Source organism: Vigna unguiculata, chromosome 1 (assembly GCF_037176805.1).
Source record: "Vigna unguiculata cultivar grain cowpea cultivar isolate G323 ecotype 2 chromosome 1, ASM3717680v1, whole genome shotgun sequence".
In the NCBI taxonomy this organism is placed as follows: domain Eukaryota; kingdom Viridiplantae; phylum Streptophyta; class Magnoliopsida; order Fabales; family Fabaceae; genus Vigna; species Vigna unguiculata.
In genome coordinates, this window is record NC_140792.1 from 34,424,395 (window position 1) to 34,441,892 (window position 17,498).

General features: G+C 32.1%; 1 protein-coding gene across 2 annotated transcripts; it reads right to left on the bottom strand.

The window, feature by feature from the left end:
- Nucleotides 1-10,715: 10,715 nt before the first annotated feature.
- On the bottom strand, nucleotides 10,716-12,651 carry LOC114173652 (uncharacterized). 2 transcript variants are annotated; one of them, XM_028058161.2, is made up of 2 exons: nucleotides 12,312-12,651; nucleotides 10,716-11,422 (listed from the first exon to the last, which is right to left on the bottom strand). In XM_028058161.2, exon 2 carries the CDS (start codon nucleotides 11,369-11,371, stop codon nucleotides 10,961-10,963), a length of 411 nt encoding a protein of 136 aa, XP_027913962.1. In that variant the 5' UTR covers nucleotides 11,372-11,422; nucleotides 12,312-12,651; the 3' UTR covers nucleotides 10,716-10,960. The 2 variants fall into 2 exon arrangements, with proteins under 2 accessions (XP_027913962.1, XP_085528077.1); XM_085671951.1 differs by lacking the exon at nucleotides 12,312-12,651 and adding an exon at nucleotides 11,907-12,271.
- Nucleotides 12,652-17,498: the final 4,847 nt, after the last annotated feature.

Here is a 17,498-nt window from a genome sequence, read left to right on the forward strand (position 1 = left end):
GATTAGCGAGATACATCATTTTTGCGATCTCACGTAATACAAGCATGTTTGAAAGATTAGTGAAATGAAGATCATTTTACCCTGGGTTATGTTTTATTCACATGCTGCAATGTAGCATGGTTAAGAGGATTAATATCCGTGATTGTTGGAACCAATCCCAACATACAAGATCAAATCCAACATTAGCTTGGAGGAATGGGTGAAGTTGGAGAGAGTGATTAGATCCCTTGTGTGCAGATCCAATTCCCTACTCATCGGATACGATCTTCGTTCGTTAGAATCGATCCACTCGGTAACTGAACATATTTATTACAATATACTATGAAAAAAATATATTATTTTATTAATTTTTATAATTTATTTCTTTCAATTTTAGTAGTAAAAAAAGTAACAAAATAATTATAACTCATACAAATAATAATTTATGCAACTTATTACATTATGGATAATATAATAATCTATATTTTACCTCTATTAAAATATCTTTTTAATATATCACATCAATTAAATTACTAATAAACTTCCATATATTTTACTTCTATTCACTCACAAATACCTCAAAATTTCTTAAAAATACAACACACAATTCACTTTTATATCCGATCCGAACAATCCAATTTATATTCCTCTTATTCATCCACTCAAGTGAAAGGCTCTTAAGGTTACCAAATTTAATAACTCGCCGTGATGGTACAGTGGGGCTCAATGAAATTCTGTGTGTCAATTGTATCACGTGTTTAAATCAATTTGACTTCATCCTTATCAGTGATGGACATGGTGTGTAGTAAAGTAATAGGTAAAAGAAAATTGTGTTAAGTTATTAAAATGAAAAAAATAATTAAGAAATAGAGAAGATTTTTTTTTTAGTTGAATAAAAAAAAAGTGAATTAGATAGGAGGCAAGAAAATCATTTTACTGTTGAAAAAATATTGTCTAAAATATGAGCCACTATGTTACTGTTGTTATTTGTTATGGTTACAGTGATGAAAAAACAAAATGGTATATACGCATTTAATTCATTGGCACACCTTCTCCTCCGTAAAAGCATATCATATACAAAGTAACTTTACAACAACGATATATGACATTATCCAAAATAAGTTAATTTTACGTACTGTTTACATTTAAAAAAAAAAAAATTGTTTCTTTAAGATGTGTATATATGATAAACTATAATAGACGCAAACACAATAATCTTTTTCTTTTCAAGGTTAATTAATATAATGTTTCCTCCTTGTTATGTTATTTTTGTGCTTTTTCTCGTTATTTATCTCTTTTAGTAATGGTCATATATATATATACGATCTCTTCCTCAATCCTTATTATTACAAACACAGATACACAAAGCCACTTGTAGCAAACCCTCTTAATCTCTTGCTAAGACTAATCTATTGTTAAGTCTAAGAACTCCAAATATTATTAATTATGTAGACTCAAAACCCAATAAACTTCAAACAAGAGTATACAAAGTCAACAATTACAACATTCCACAAAAAGAAGAGCTAGAACTTTTGGAGAGGAATCACACATGATACAAGTGGACCTACTTAAAAATCATAGAGTGATTGAATGTAAGTAGACATTAACAAAAAAGGAAGGAATATTAGGTGTGCAGAAGGAAAGATTCACAAAAACTGGTGGTGAATATTTTGTCCAAGGGTAGGTGATTTATTATAATAATATTATCTCAAGTGAGATAAAATACTTTTCATGAATTTGATGTTAATTGTTAATAATATAATATTGAGTTTCAACAATTGGATTCCAAGGCAATCTTTCTACGTCAACATTTGGGGGAGACTATTTACATTGGAATAACTTCAAGGTTGTTGATGATTATGAAAAAAAGAAAATCTATCGCTACAAAAAAAAATTCATATTATAGTTACAAAATATTTTCTAACTATTCCTTAGTTGATCCTTCGTTAATGAATTTTGTGACAGATTAATTATCAAATTGTCACGAAATGCTCTAAAGCTACATCTAAGTAGTTAATTAAAGAAAGATATAATTTTTTGTTATTATGTAATTAATCCATCCTTAATCCCTCGTTATTTGAAATCATAAAGTTTTATAAATTCTAACTAATTTGTAGTTACTTTCTTGCAAATTTGTTCTCATAAGTTTGCAGCTTATTTGTTGCGATTTTTTTATCGTTAATTTGTGGTTAATTTTTCACAATTTTGTTCTCTCTAATTCATAACTATTTTTCACAATTTATTTTCGCTAATTCGTAGTTAATTTGTCGCAATTTTGTTCTCGTTAATCCGTAGTTAATTGTTGCAATTCTATTCCTGATAATCTGTAGCGGATTTGTCGCAATTTTGTTCTCGCTAATCTGAAGCTAATTTGTCACAATTCTATTCTTACAAATACGTAGCTAATTTATCGCAATTATGTTCATGTTATTCTGTAGCTAATTTGTCATAATTTTGTTCTCACTAATCTGTAGTTAATTTGTCGTAATTATTTGTAATATAGTATACAATGATTAAGACATGCATTTATAACCATCCATAAATCCATGGTGATACAAGTGCTCTTCAACGTTAAATGATATATCCCAATAACTATTCCCACATTTTCCTCATGGACTTGATATGTATCATGTTACATCAACCAATTTCAGATCTCTTTTAGCTATTTGAATGAAGTCATCAATGTCATTTCTGAATTCCTCAATAACACTACCAAATTAATCATTTCTTCGCAACATCCATCCTTTATCAGGTCTCATTGTACTTATAGTTGGTCTCAAAATAAAAATCTACTCAAAAACATTGTATCAAAAAATTCAATAGAGATAAAAGTCACTTCAAATTGGTGTCACACATCATAAAATTCAAATTTTAGTTCCTTGAATTTATCATTTTTTTCTTTATACTTTTCTAAACAAAATATTTTATTCCTTTACTTTGATATAACAAATTAAAAATCCATGGAAAGAAATATAACAAATTAAAAAGTAATAACATATTAGCATCACACATTAATTAATTAATATTAAATAAATAAGTACATATGAACAAAAGGAATCTTCGAAATCTTTTTAGAGAATTACACATATTTTCACATATGATAGAAACTTGACATATGAACTTCACAAAACAAATTTTGGGTTTTTTTTTTTGTCCTAATAGTGAATAGTTTATTTATAACTAAACAAAGAAAAAAATGTTTGATAGAAACATTCAGTTGATTCAAATGTATTATCCAAAATCTAAACATCCAAACTATAAAGATTATGGGTTGAAATTCCCTTAAACTTTGTTAGTTAGGAAACATCCAATTTGTTTCTGAAGAGACTAAATTGGAATTTGTTATTCAACATCGTGATTATAACACAATAATGGAAACAATGATTCAATCACTACCTAAACCCTAAAATAGTTTTCTGAATGAAAATCCTAAAACTTAAAATACATGATGTTAGCTTCTTTCACCTTCAATATCGAAAAAACCCTAGTCCCATTACTGAAAAGAGTGTTCTCCTTGGAAATTGAGACGATGAGTATAATAAGACATGGAAATGGAAAATTGAAGGAGAAAGGAAAATTTATGAGATGAGGAAATTACGTACCTACAACTAGGGGGTTGGAGTGTGAGTGAGGAGAAGGGATAGATAGTGAACGGGGATGATCGAAAACACAAACGAGGAAGAAGAAAAACGAAAATTAGAAGTTAGTAAAGATAATAGAAGAATGAATTAGTGTAATTGAAATCTGCAATTGAATTAAACCTTAAGAAAATGAAGGTCCGAAATAGTGAAAACCTAGGACAAGAAGAAGAAAGTGAATGTTTGAAGTGTTTGAAAATGCGAGAGAAGGGCACAAAGACTTTACTGGTTCATCTCTTTCAAAAAAATTAAAAAACATACTTTCTAAATAGAGAAATCTAAATAAAAAAGTAGAAAACAATTTTAATATTTTTTTAGGCTGTTTTAGTAAATAAAAAATGATAACCATTTTTAGTTAAAGTATATATCAAGCTATCTCTTTCTTTAATTTATATTTTTCTTAAACTTATAATTCTTTTACTAAAATTAAAATTTTATATCCAATTTCCTGTCTTATTTTATTATATATTTTAATTTATTTATTAATATTTATATTTTAATATATACGATGATGTTTTAAAAAGTAATTTTAAAATATTTAAATTAAAAATAAATAAAATTATATTAATTTTAGTATAATTTTAATTAGAAAGATTAACTACAAATATATTTTCTAGTAAATTTGTAGTTATTTTGTTACGAATAAATTATAATTTTATTTATTTATTATTTTATCGCAAATTAGTGAGAGATTAATGAGAGATTAACTATAAATATATATTATAGTAAATTTGTAGTTATTTTATTATGAAGAAACTATAAATTGTTTCTTTCGTTGTTTTTTTGCAAATTAATGAAAAATTTGTTATAAATATTTTTCCTCCGTAATTTTTTTTAGCAAAATGAAAAATTTATTACAATGTATGTCTTAAGAAATTATTGAATGAGTTGAAAAAGAGTTTGTTCCGATGGTACAAAATCATGATGTTAAAAAAATTAACTTGAGAATATGAGAAGAAAGCAGTTGTTTTGCAAGAGAAATATTTTTGATAGATATACAAAAGGACGCACTATGGAGAACACTATTTGAACAACTTGGTTTAAAGGCTTAGGATACATCAATCACACATTTAGGTGATCACATAAGACCAAATTTTACATTTATCATTAATTATTAACAAGTTTATGATGAGTCATAATGGTACTTATTGAAAAGGTTATATATGTGTCTGTGATGAAATCAGGATGAACCGAATCGAATTATCAATCTATTACTGTGATAAATTGATTGAGTTAGAGTTGTTTTATTATGATATCATTATTTTTTATATATTATACTTATTGTTTGTATGACAAACCCATTATACCAATATCTAAAAACATATAGAGATAATTTATGTTATCTTTTATATATATATATATATATATATATATATATATATATAATTACTTTATATTTTAGCAACTAAATTTTCAAAAAGGTTTCTTATCGAATCTAAATAATCCTGAAATTTCAAAATATGTTAAGATAAAAAAAAATTAATAAATTGAATAATATAAAAAAATTCATGACAATTACATTAAATTATTATATTATGGTAAATAAAATTTATTTATTCAATTATAATGATAAAATTACACGTATGATAATAGTTAGAGAAAAAATAATTATATAAAAAATATCAAAATAGTATTTTATATTATAAAAATATTTAAAAACTGAAAAAATATGTCTTAAAAATAATTTAAGAGACTATTGAATGAAATCGTACAAAGAAAAACAAATATAAGAATATAATAAGGTGAAAATACCTTAGCAATCTAAAAAAAATTAAATATCACCCTAGTCCATGGTTAAGAAATAACAAAAATTATTTAAATGAAACAAAAAAGTTTTTAAAATAAAAGAAAAATTAATAATAATAAAATAAAGAAAATAATTTTTTTATATTACGTAGTAAATAAAAGGATTATTCTATTAAACATTTAAAAACTTAAATTAAGAGCAGTAAACATAATTCTAGAACTATCAAAACGGGTCATCCGATCCAATCCGGCTCGGCCCACGACGGGTTAGTCACTTAGTGGGTCAACCAAACCCGACTCACTTATTAGCGAACCAAAAAAATTAGAACCTGACCCGACCCACCACGGGTTAGTGGGTTAAACGGGTTGGTTCACTGGCTCACTTAATTAAAAAAAAAACACAATTTTTTTCTTCAATCCCAATAAAATTAAATTATAATTATGATTAAAATCTAAATAAATTTCAATACAATCCAAATAAAATCTCAAATTATGTTAAACTCCAAATACAAACCAAAATCACAAAAATATAAATTACTATCTAACATCAAATCATTCTTGTTACTTATCAAATTATAGTATTAGAGTCTTGAATGGATAAATCCAAAACATTTTCATCTCTTGAAGCATCTTCTTTATCCCCATCTAAAATAAAACAAGAAACAAAGAATATTAACTAATAATATTAAAAGATTAAGTATTAAATAATTAAATTAATTTTACAGTACTAACAATAATGGTACTTGTTAGTTCAAAACCTAATTTTATAGCATTTAGGTTTAGGGCTTTATTTTTTTAATATATATATATATATATATATATATATATATATATATATATATATATAAATTTAATATTTAAAATTTATTGGCGGGTTGGTGAGCCAACCCGGTTCATCACGGATTCAACTCAAATGAGTCGGGTTCTTAATGGGTTGGATTTATTTTTAACTTGTACTAAAATTTGTATTTTTCAACCCAACCCGGCTCCAACTCGTGATGAGCCAGGTTGGCTCGTGGGTTATAATCTATTTTGACGGCTTTACATATTTCACAAACAATATATAACTCGGAAATACTAATACGTTTAAGTTTTCTTAACATATTTTCTTTTATATTACTCAAAAGAAAGAGTAACGATTTTTTAATACTAAGCCCATTATTTTATACTAGCGTCGTGACTGTGTGTATGCATTTTTTAAATATGCGTGATATTATATTATTAGGTGATGATAATATAATGTTATTAAGTTAATAAAGAAAATAAAATTATATTTATTAAAAATAAAGTAAAGTATATAATAAAGTGAAGTATATAAGAAAAGATGAGAGAATAATTGTTCATAAATAGAAAAAATATGTTTATAAAAATAACGGTCAATTTTTAAATATTTAATAAATAATTGTATTTTAAAGGATAAAACTGGTATTTTAAAATGTGGACACAAAAGAGAGAATCTCCTAGATAAGTAAATATTATTTTGGGTATACTAATTATGATTTTATTTTTATAATAGCATATTTATTCAAGTAATTGAGTAAATTTAAAACTGTATACTTACCTTCAGATTTCAAAATTTCAAATTTCAAATGTATTAACTTAATTTTTACTTGGTAAATAATGTAATTTTTTAGATTTAAGATAAACTTCTTTTTACAAATTTATAAGACCAAATCTAAATTAACCTCAAATGTCAAAGTAAAAAATATAATTAATAAATATGCAACAGTGTTTAAATTAGTTAATTTATTTGTTTTAATTTTTATTTTGTCTGATAATCCACAAATAATACTTCGTACAAGTTTTCCTAATATGTTAATTTCTATATTATCACTCAAACTAAAGGAATAAATATGTTTATTTTAATATTAAACTTGTTATTGATATTTATAAGTTAAAATATGTTTTTTTCTCGATTTTCGTTAAATTTTGTTAAATCAATCTTAATTGTTTTTTGTTCAAATAGGAATTCTTTGGCTAATATTGTTGGTTATATTTCACTTTGTAGTTTTTTTTATTTTTTATTTTTATTTTTATACTTTTTTTAATTTTTTAATATTTTTAATATTTTTTTATTTTTTTTAAATGTTCATGTGTCAACTCAGTCACGTGTGTTACGTGTCAGAACCAATGTTTTATATTTAATTTAGTTCCTGTATTTGATATTTGTTATTTTTGTTCAATTTAATCCCAATGTTGTTTAAATTTGAGCAATTTTGTCTCTCTCGAAATTGGGACTAAATTTAATTTTTATATAAAAGTTATAATGATGTGAATTTTAATATATTTAATAAAAAAAATGTGAATTTTAATATAAAAATTAAATTTGATTTTAATTTGGAGAGGGATAAAATTGGTTCATGTTAAGAAAAATTGAGATTAAATTGAACAAAAATAACAAATATAGGCGCTAAATTGAATATAAAACATTGACTTTGGCATGTGGCACATAACACATTGTTGGGTTGACAAGTGAACATTTAAAAAAATTATAAAATAAAATAAAAATCCACGAAGTGATATGTGATAGTCACTATTCATGATATTTAAATAATGTTAGCAAAAAAGAACCAAATTGAACAAATTTGATGAAAAATGGGACATATTTGAGCACAAAAATAAAGTAGAATTTATTTGACAAAACTTAACAAAAATTAAAACAAAAAAGGTATTTAAACAATATTTATATTATTTTAGATACATTATTTTATATTGAAAGTTGTTAAAATGTTTAATTAAATGAATAATTCATACCTATATATTTAACTCAAACGAACAATTAGGGATGGTGTGATGGCGGAGTGGGGAGTTAAGTATGTTTTTAGTCTTAAACTTTAATGCGAAATTGGAATTCGTCATGTCCAAAACTTTGATATATTGTAGTCCTCGAACTTTCAAAATAAGTGGATATAGTTCTTTTAACCAAATTACATTCAACTTTTTTTATGTGCCATACACGTTTCATGCTAGTATTTGAGTTATTACATGTTTCCGCTTCAATATTTGTTGGGAAATGTGTTTGACATGTCAATAAAATTTAGTGTAATTAGGTTAAAATGATTATATCCATTCATTTTAAAATTTATAAAAATGTATTAAAGTTTCAGACTGAAACAAATTCCAATTTTGCATCAAAGTTTAAAGATTAAAAACATAATTAACTCTTTTATAAAATAATAAAAAATTACGGTAAAGAAAACTTAATATTATCCGATATTTAATATTAAAAGAAGAGTTAATTTTTCAGTATCAAATATTTAAAAAGAAATTATAATCATATAAAATTTAAATTAAAATATCAAATAAAATTTCATAAGAATAAAAACATTTATAAAATTTAAATTAAAATATCAAATATTTTATCCTCAAAATTGAGGATAAAATTAATAAGTTAGTCTATTATTTTGTACCAATATAATTCGAAGTATATTATTTTATTTTATTCACCTCTATATTATTTTTCTTTTACTATATATATATAATGATAAAATAAAATTGTAAACATAAACCATACGAAGTGAATCGACTCGTAAGTACGTAAGAGTCTAGTGTTAGTGTCAGGTCAAATATGTCAGGTTTTATAACCCAACCTAACATACATTAATGCTTATTTATTAGATAAAACAATTTAAGAATTCTTGAAAGTTTATCCAACAAAATAAAAATATTACATCGTTAAAATAATTTTTTCAAACGTGGTAAATCAATCTATAATAAGTAAATATAAATAATAAAATTTATAATTTTTCTGTTAAATTTTTATCAAATACTTGTTAACTTGTTTAAAGTTTTAGGCTTGTTAACTTGCATTCAAAGGTCTTCTACGTTTATATTTAAACACAAGTTTGGCTAGAATCTTGACTAAATTAGCCTTAAAAAAGTTTTATAAGTAGATGAAGATTAAACCTCATGTTTATGAAATAAAAGTCAAACAACTATTTAAGGTTTAAAAAGAAAATATGACTTTACATAAACATGTATTCATTCCCAATGTACCTGTTGTATTAAGAAAGAATTTAGTTGGATTTTTAACTAGTCCATATTTTCTAGAGATTTTTTATGTGATTTTGTGTGCTCATTAAAATACATCGATGTTATACCTTAAATTTTTTGTAATATATTTAAAATTATCAAAATCAGTATCTATTAATATATTTAATATATTTTAAAGAACGATATATAGAATTAAAATATATTTTAAATGATTTGAATTGGACAGTTTTTGTTTATTTTGAATATTTATGAAATAAATGAAAGTTTTTATTGTTACGTTATTATTAAGATGATGATATCAAAGTTGCGAAATGAATATGCTTGAAAAATGAAAAAAAAAAAAAAAACTCTATGTATTTCTATGCGAAAAAATTTCTTACAGACCCTAAACCCTCATGTTATTTAAAAATGCACATTTTCATTTGCACCTGCAATAACCCATTAATCAAATAAGATAGGTGGGTCTACACATTTCAAGATTTTGACTTCAACTTCACTTATTTAATTATCATAAGACATTTTAGGCGGGGCTTAAACTTTATTCAATTCTAATTCAATTCAAACACTTTTTTAGAAGGTCCTAAGTATACCAGTAAAGCATACTATTATATAGGTTAATCAATTTATGTTATTTATATTCAAATAATTGACTTATAAAAATTATACTAAATTGTAGTTGTTGGTGTCGAAAATCTTTTTCCTAACCCTGCATGTGTGAGAATTGACAGAACTCTAAGTTATGTACCAAAAGAGAGAAAAAGAAATAAGACAAGACCAAAGCTCATAAAAGAGATTGCAGGTCTATAGCTTCCAAACAAGTCAACCAACAAGATCAAACACTAGCTTAGGCCTTGTTTGGGGATTCACTCTCTACAAAAAAAGGATACCTATATATCAACATCATCATGCTTTTCTCAGCTTTACTCCTGATCGATCACAATCATCACATGTACCCATTCCTTTCTTTTCTTTTCTTCCTTTCTTATGCTCTAATCTTCCTACTTCCTCTCATTGTCTTCTATAAATGCATGTTGCTACACATACCTATGCTTCTTCCTCCTCTCAAACTAAAATAACACTCAAAACCACAATCTCTGATCATAACTAGTTCACCAGATAGACGTGTGAGAGCCTTTATGTTGAAAACTTCAATGCAACATTGGAGGACATTGAGGCTCATTGTTCACAAAAGTTGTAGAAATTTTAAGTGCCATTGGACCATTCAACATTACTTGACATCACACACATACATGCTTGTGGATGAAACAAAATGTATCTATCAACAAAAGAACATTGTTCATTTGAAAGAAGTGAGAAACAAACCCCTTTATGAGCCTAACAATGATGAAAAATAATATCTACAAAATTTTTCAGACTTTTCTTTTGGCAACAGTTTTATAGAAGACTAAAGAGCACAGTCTGATATGAATCATCAAAATTAATATCAGAAATAGCATATGGGAGTTACAAAGAACAAAATGAGCAATAACAAGCAACCATAACAAGCCTTACACAATCAAACAAACCCTGTCTCTGGTGATAACAAAACTCCATCAACTCCAAGGGCTTTTCAGAACAGAACTTTCATCACACAACCTTGCTGCTCACTTGCAATCTACCCCGGCCTCAGCAGCACGGCGAGGCTTGTTCTTACGCCGGCTACCGTTCTGCCGGAATCCGGTGGACTTTATTGAATCATCAGGGCCTGACTTTGCTAGGATGCCATTGTCATCTTTCATGGGATCTATCTTTTCTTTAACCTGTGTAGATCTCTTCCTTTTCCTTTTATTTATTGTGATAGGTTGAGTTTTCAACTCATTGGTAGAGCCATTACCCTTCACATTCTCCTCATCTTTCTCTATAATTTCAGTTACTTCCACTTCTTCAATCTCATCAGTCAGTGGCTTCAGAGGTCTTCCTCTTCTTCTGTAAGCTGGGACTTTATTATCCTCTTCACTTCCAGGATCCTCGGCTATAACAGATTGCTTCTTCCCTTTTCCTCTGCCTCTACCCATAGCTAAAAGCCCTTGTTGACAAAAATGAACTAAAATTTCTCTACCAAAATTCTGCGCAGATAAAACAACTATACTTCAAAGGCCAAACAAAGATCATATAACTCAAACAAATTCTGAGTGATGTGCTACTTGAAACCAATTCTTGATCACATACACTTTTGTGTTTTGAGTATCACTTGCTTGCATCGATTATTTGTTTGTACTAAACCAAAATTAACAGAAGCCAAGTTTGAAATTATAACTTCTCTTCAGTTTTTTACTACTTAAGGATCAAATACAGAATGCATCAGTTGAATTCTGATGTGAGCCAATAACTTAAACACCGTTTGGAAAACTCATTCCAGAGGATAATTCGATGATTCCTTTATTCAATAATCAGCAAAAAAATATGCATAAACACTATTTCAGAAATTCTTAATAACCAATTTCGGAAGAACCAACCAAAGGACCAAGTTATCTTAACTTTCACCAAAGAAAAATTGCAAACGCATCAAACAGTGAAAACATTGCATCGCATTGAAATCATTTTCCTTACCAACAAACTGAACCACGCCGCGGATCACCTAATCCTAAACCGAACAAATGAAGCCAGACTCACTTTCAGGCAAGAACTAAGAGAAACCCAGATATAACAAAACTCAATTTTAATGTAAACAGCGTAAAATATTTCAAAGTTTTTCAACTTCGATCTATTTCAAGCTCATGAAAACAGACTTCATAAACTGCTCTGCTTCCAAACAACAAGAAATCTAACAAGAAAGAGGAATTCAAGCCACTTTCCCAGTTTATCAAAAGGATCAAAACAAAAAGAAGATAAACATCAGAATAGAAAAAAAGGAAAGAAAGAAAGAACGAGAAAAAGTAAGCAATAACATTATAGATTTACACAGAATTGAGATTGATGAAGTAAGAGACAAAGAAGAAGAGAAATGAAGCTGACCTCCTATCTTGAATCAATTTTCTGCATAACAAAGACAACCCATTTCACAAAATCAGATAAGAAAAATCCAGAAAGAGGATAAACCCAGATGGGAGCAGCGGTTTTTTATGAATGGCTAGAAGGAAAGCATAAACAGAGAGGGAAAAAAGGTCAAAAATTTGATCTGGGTCAAAGAAAGTGAAGATACAGATCAGAGAAGTTATGTGATGAAGAGCAATATGAGCTTAAAGATAGAAACTTGTGAGTGAAAAATGTAGAACTAGGTTAGAGAGAGAGAGAGAGAGAGAGAATGCAGTGAGCAAAGGAAGAAGTGAAAGAATGCAGAGAGAAATAGCAGAAAAAGAGTGGAAAAATAGAAAATGGAAGATAGCAAGATAGAGTGCAATTTTTCTCTCTTTTTATTATTTTTAATTAATTACTTTTGTCTCTAATAGTAATAAATACCTGTCAGAAATAATAATATTTTTTGAACTAGTATTCTGTATTAAGTTATTGTAATAATAACCAAATACTGCCACAAAAAGGTTAAAACCTCTTCTGTATTACAACTTTCTTTATTGTTATGAGGATATGAATTTGAATTGTGTTTTTGCCATCTTTTTTAAAAAGAAAAAAAAAACAGATCAATTTGATTAAATTAAATAACAACTACCAATATAGCAGCCAATGACAAAACATCTATTATTATTAACATTTTATAACTAATTTCTAGAGTAGTAAGATCTTTAACAAGGTAATTAAAGTTTTATTATTAATAAGTTTGAATTTAGTATGCCAAGATTTTTTATTATAAAATTGATTTTTTTTTCTTCAAGACATGGGTGAGAATAAATATTTGTTACTAAAATATGTTTATATATATATATATATATATATATATATATATATATATATTATTTTCAAAAAGTTATTTCCTTTTTTAAAATATACATTTTCCCATTATATTTTTCTTTTTCTAAAACTAGTAAATGCTTGTAAAACTTGTATATACAAATATCTTTTCTAGATATAATATTTTTGAGAATATAATTCTTAGAAATATAAAATTACACATGAAACAAATTGTTTCGGGTGTAGGGACCAAGAGTCTACTAAGAACCTCTTCAACCTTACTCCTTTTCTGGAAATTTCCTCTCCTCGCAACTGAGATAACTTCTCCAAGAAATCCACTTCCTCGCTCGATCGGTTGGGTGGACGATCGGGGTACCTGTCTAAGATGCTCGACCGAGCTTAAGTAGTTACTGGACCGATCGGTGTATCAGTATAACTGCCGTAATAAATGCGAATTAAAGATCCTCACCAACCTACCTTTGGGCCCTATTTATAGTTTTCGGTGTGGGCCTGTGATTAGGGTTCCTTAATCACGACCCAATGATCATCTAATCAAGATTACTGACTTGTTTAACGTTAATTAATTCGATTGACTGGTGTTGTTTGGCCGTGCGACCGATGACCGCTTGATTAGGCTGGTTATATCTTGATTTTAACAAGTGAATCATTCGTATAACTGATGGACCCATGGTCATATATAAAGTGCTACGCGAACCTTAGGAGATTGATCGACCGATTGACCCGATGGCTGGTCAAATGATTGTCCTTTATCAAGTTAATGCGCTGTTCGTGTGGGGCCGAAGGACCGATGGTCCGTTGTGGAGTAAAGCGTAATTAATATGTAGGCTGATCGGTCGATTGTTCTTTTAAGTTGATACTCGTTTGTGATACCGATAGACCGATGGCCCCTAACATGGTTCGTTTGCGAGGCCGATCGACCGATGGTTCCTTAAGATATACGTGGTTTATTTGTTCGCCTGATTGACCGATAGTCCTATATTGTTCATTCGCGAGGCCGTTCGACCGGTGGGTATGTTTTTTCGTACGAGCCCTCCCAGCCTTGTTCGATGGACCTGAGGACTGGGCGTGGCCGATGGCCCGATGGGGCATACCGTACACAAGCCCCCCAGTCTTGAGCGATGGTGCAGGCGAAGCGAGAAGGTTTACTAAGACTGTAGTGTCGATGGACCGATGGCGTCCCCTGACAGTTATCTGACATCGTAGATCGTGCCTATATGTTAGGATTTGAAGCGTCGCGAAGTATGGGTCGTTGATCTGCGCATGATCGTGTGGTTCTAGGGCTGCCACGTGTCCCTAAGTCTTCCTATAAATAGGTACGTGTGGCTGTCGTTATTTTCACGCTTTCCTCTCTCTTTCTACCCGAGCCACTGATCGTCTTCTTCTATCTACAGGTAAAAAATGTCTTCCAGTGCATCGAGTTCAGACGGTTCTTCGGGCAGGGCGGTCGAGGTGTCCGGGGGCGGCGGGTCGATCTCTGCTTTGTTTAGCTTCTCAGATGTGAGGACCTCGCTCGGGGGAGTGTCAAGTTCAGCGGATTCTCCTATCCTTCTCTGCCAGAGGTGCAGGGATACGATTGGGCCCCTATGAGCCGGTACGCATGCGACAAGATTCCGATCGGGTAATGACCTTGGGGATCTGGTTGAGCGGACCAAGGTTTTTGGCGACGAGGTAGAGGATGGGTTTCTTCGGGTCAAGGTGTGTGCCAGTAACGAGAGGGTCTGCCACGACAAGGGGGCGGCGAAGCTAGAGTTTTTCTATGTCTATGCTTGCCTATTCAACGATCTGGGTCTGACTGTGCCGTTCGCCGACTGGCAGATGGCGGTGCTTCGTCAGATCCAATGTGCGCCGACCCAGATACATCCGAACGCCTGGGTGTCGATGCAGGCCTTCGAGGTTCTTTGCCGAGCGGTCGGTCTAACAGTCACTATGCCTCTGTTCCTGCACTTCTACAAGACTTGACCCACGATGTCGAAAGGTTGGGTTTCGTTTCTTGGGGCGAACAAGAGCCTATTCACTCTTTACCTCGCCTCGTATAAGGGTTTCAAAACCGATTTTTTCAAGGTAGCGATACCCGACCGGGGCAGGAAGTATATCTTCGATGAGGAGGGCCGACCGAAGTTCCCCTTGTACTGGACGGCGTTCCCTCTCCCTACTGATCCCTAGGCAGAAAACCGCTTGACCCCCGCCGAGCGGGCCAACCTGGCCGTCCTCAAGACCCTGCCCGACAAGATCCCCCCGAGGCCGCTGATCCAATGCCTCCGCTCTCCGGACTTGTCGAGGGCGGTTTATGGTTAGTTGTTATGATCTTTTCGATCGTCGTAGGGGTTGCAATTAACTTACGTGTTTTTTCTTGCTTGCAGATATTATGGCCCGAACGACGCTTTCTAACGCTGAGTTCCTGGCCCGCGCCAAGACCCGACGAAGGGAGGATGATGCCGCTGAGGAGGTCGCGCCCCTCCAAAGTGTCCCCGCTGCTCCTTCGATAGCTCATCCTCCTGCTACTATCGCTCCGACCGATGCCTCGGGCGTCGTCATCAGATCCCGATTTGTCGTGAAGCCTCCCAGCTCTGCTGTTCCCGGGGCTGCAGCAGATAGAGAAAAAAAGACTAAGAGGGGTGACTCCCCCACCGACCGATCATCCAAGAAAAACAAAAAGGTTGAGGCTTCTGGGTCGCTGGCCACTGCCTTCCTCGACGGCGAGGTTCGGCTTGACGAGGAGGTCTCCTTCCACTTGGGTCCTCGCGTCAAGGACATGCTGAAGGACGTATCCGAAGAGGAAGCTCTGCGAACGACCGGGGAACTGACCCTCAGGCTGGCCGCAATTTACACCAAGTTTCCCCGAGCCTACCGGGGCAAGATGGAAAGCCTGGAGAAGGAGCTCGCAGCGGCGAAGATGGAGCTCCAAGAAGTGAAAGCCTCCGCATCGGACCTGAAGACTCAGTTCGATCGCCTGAACGACATAAAGGCTGAGCATGCCAAGTGCGCCGGTCTACTTAAGGCCGCCGACTATCGGGCGAAGGAGGAGCAACTGAAAGCCAAGGAGGCGGCCGACGAACTTCGCAAGCTCTAACGACGCTTTAATGACTTAACGTTCGAGCACCTGGCCGCCGCCGGATCAGTTACAGATTGGCAAAAGAAAGCCAAAGAGTACCAGGCCGAGCTGCGCGTTGCCGATGATCAAGTTTTTGCTCAATATGAGACGGGCTTCCAGAATGTCGTCGATCAGGCTGTCTTCTATTATCGCTGCTTTCCCAACCGGTTTGATGTTCACTTGGGGTGGTGGATGGGAAGCTGGAAAGAGTTTTCGACCGGTTCGATGAAGTAAACGATCCTCCTACAGATAATTCTTAGTTTTTTAATTTAATTGTATATTTTGACATAACCGATCGAGTCCGATCGGCCTCGTGGTCGATCGTGCTCGATCGGTTATTAGGCCATTTTTTTACAAACATTTATATGTAAATGGCACATAGCCTTTCTTTTTTCTGTTGGTTTGTTTCTCTTTCGTCGTTTTTTACTGGCGATCGACCTTCTGCTTTATTCTTCGGTATCGTTGGCGATCGGCCGTTTACCATAGTAGTTTGATAATGTTGGCGATCAGCCATTGATCCTTTTTGTAAACTTAGTGTTTGAGCAAGTGTCACGATTAGCGATTGATCGGGCGATCGGCCCGTGATTTGTGACTTATTTCTTCTCATTGTTTTCTTCTGTTTGCTTCTTTGTTGCGCGTTCAATTTTAATTCCTTTAGATCATGGGCGTCGTGCCTTGATCGCAATGGACAGTTCGTGTCACTTATTTACCCGCTAGATCGCTTGGATCGGTGCTGACCGAGTAGGGCTTCCTCGTGGAAGCCCTTGCCTAGACCGGTCAGGCTTTTGCCCAGGTCCCGTAGGGAGCCCCGTCGGTTAGTTAGTAGGATTTGAATGAAACACTCATTTTATTGAAAATGTCAACTGTAATACATTTTTAAATGTGAGGCGTTCCATGTGTTCGGTATTTCCTTGCCGCCTAGGTGTTCTAGCCGATAGGCTCTGTTTTGCAGGTTTTCGATTATGCAGAACGACCCTTCCCAGTTCGGAGCCAGCTTCCCTTGTGTCGATCTCTTGCGCGCCTCGTTGGTTTTTCTCCACACTAGATCTCCTCGGGTGAAGCTCCTTGGTTTGACTTTTGCATTGTATCTCCTGGCCACCATCCTCTTGCATGCTTCAACTCGTACTGCCGCTCTTTCTCTCCGCTCGGTCGTCCAGTCCAATTCTTCTCGCATGCGTCCGCAATTTATGTCAAGGTCCTGCATCTCCCGCCGAAGAGTGGGCTCTCCTACTTCAACTGGTAGC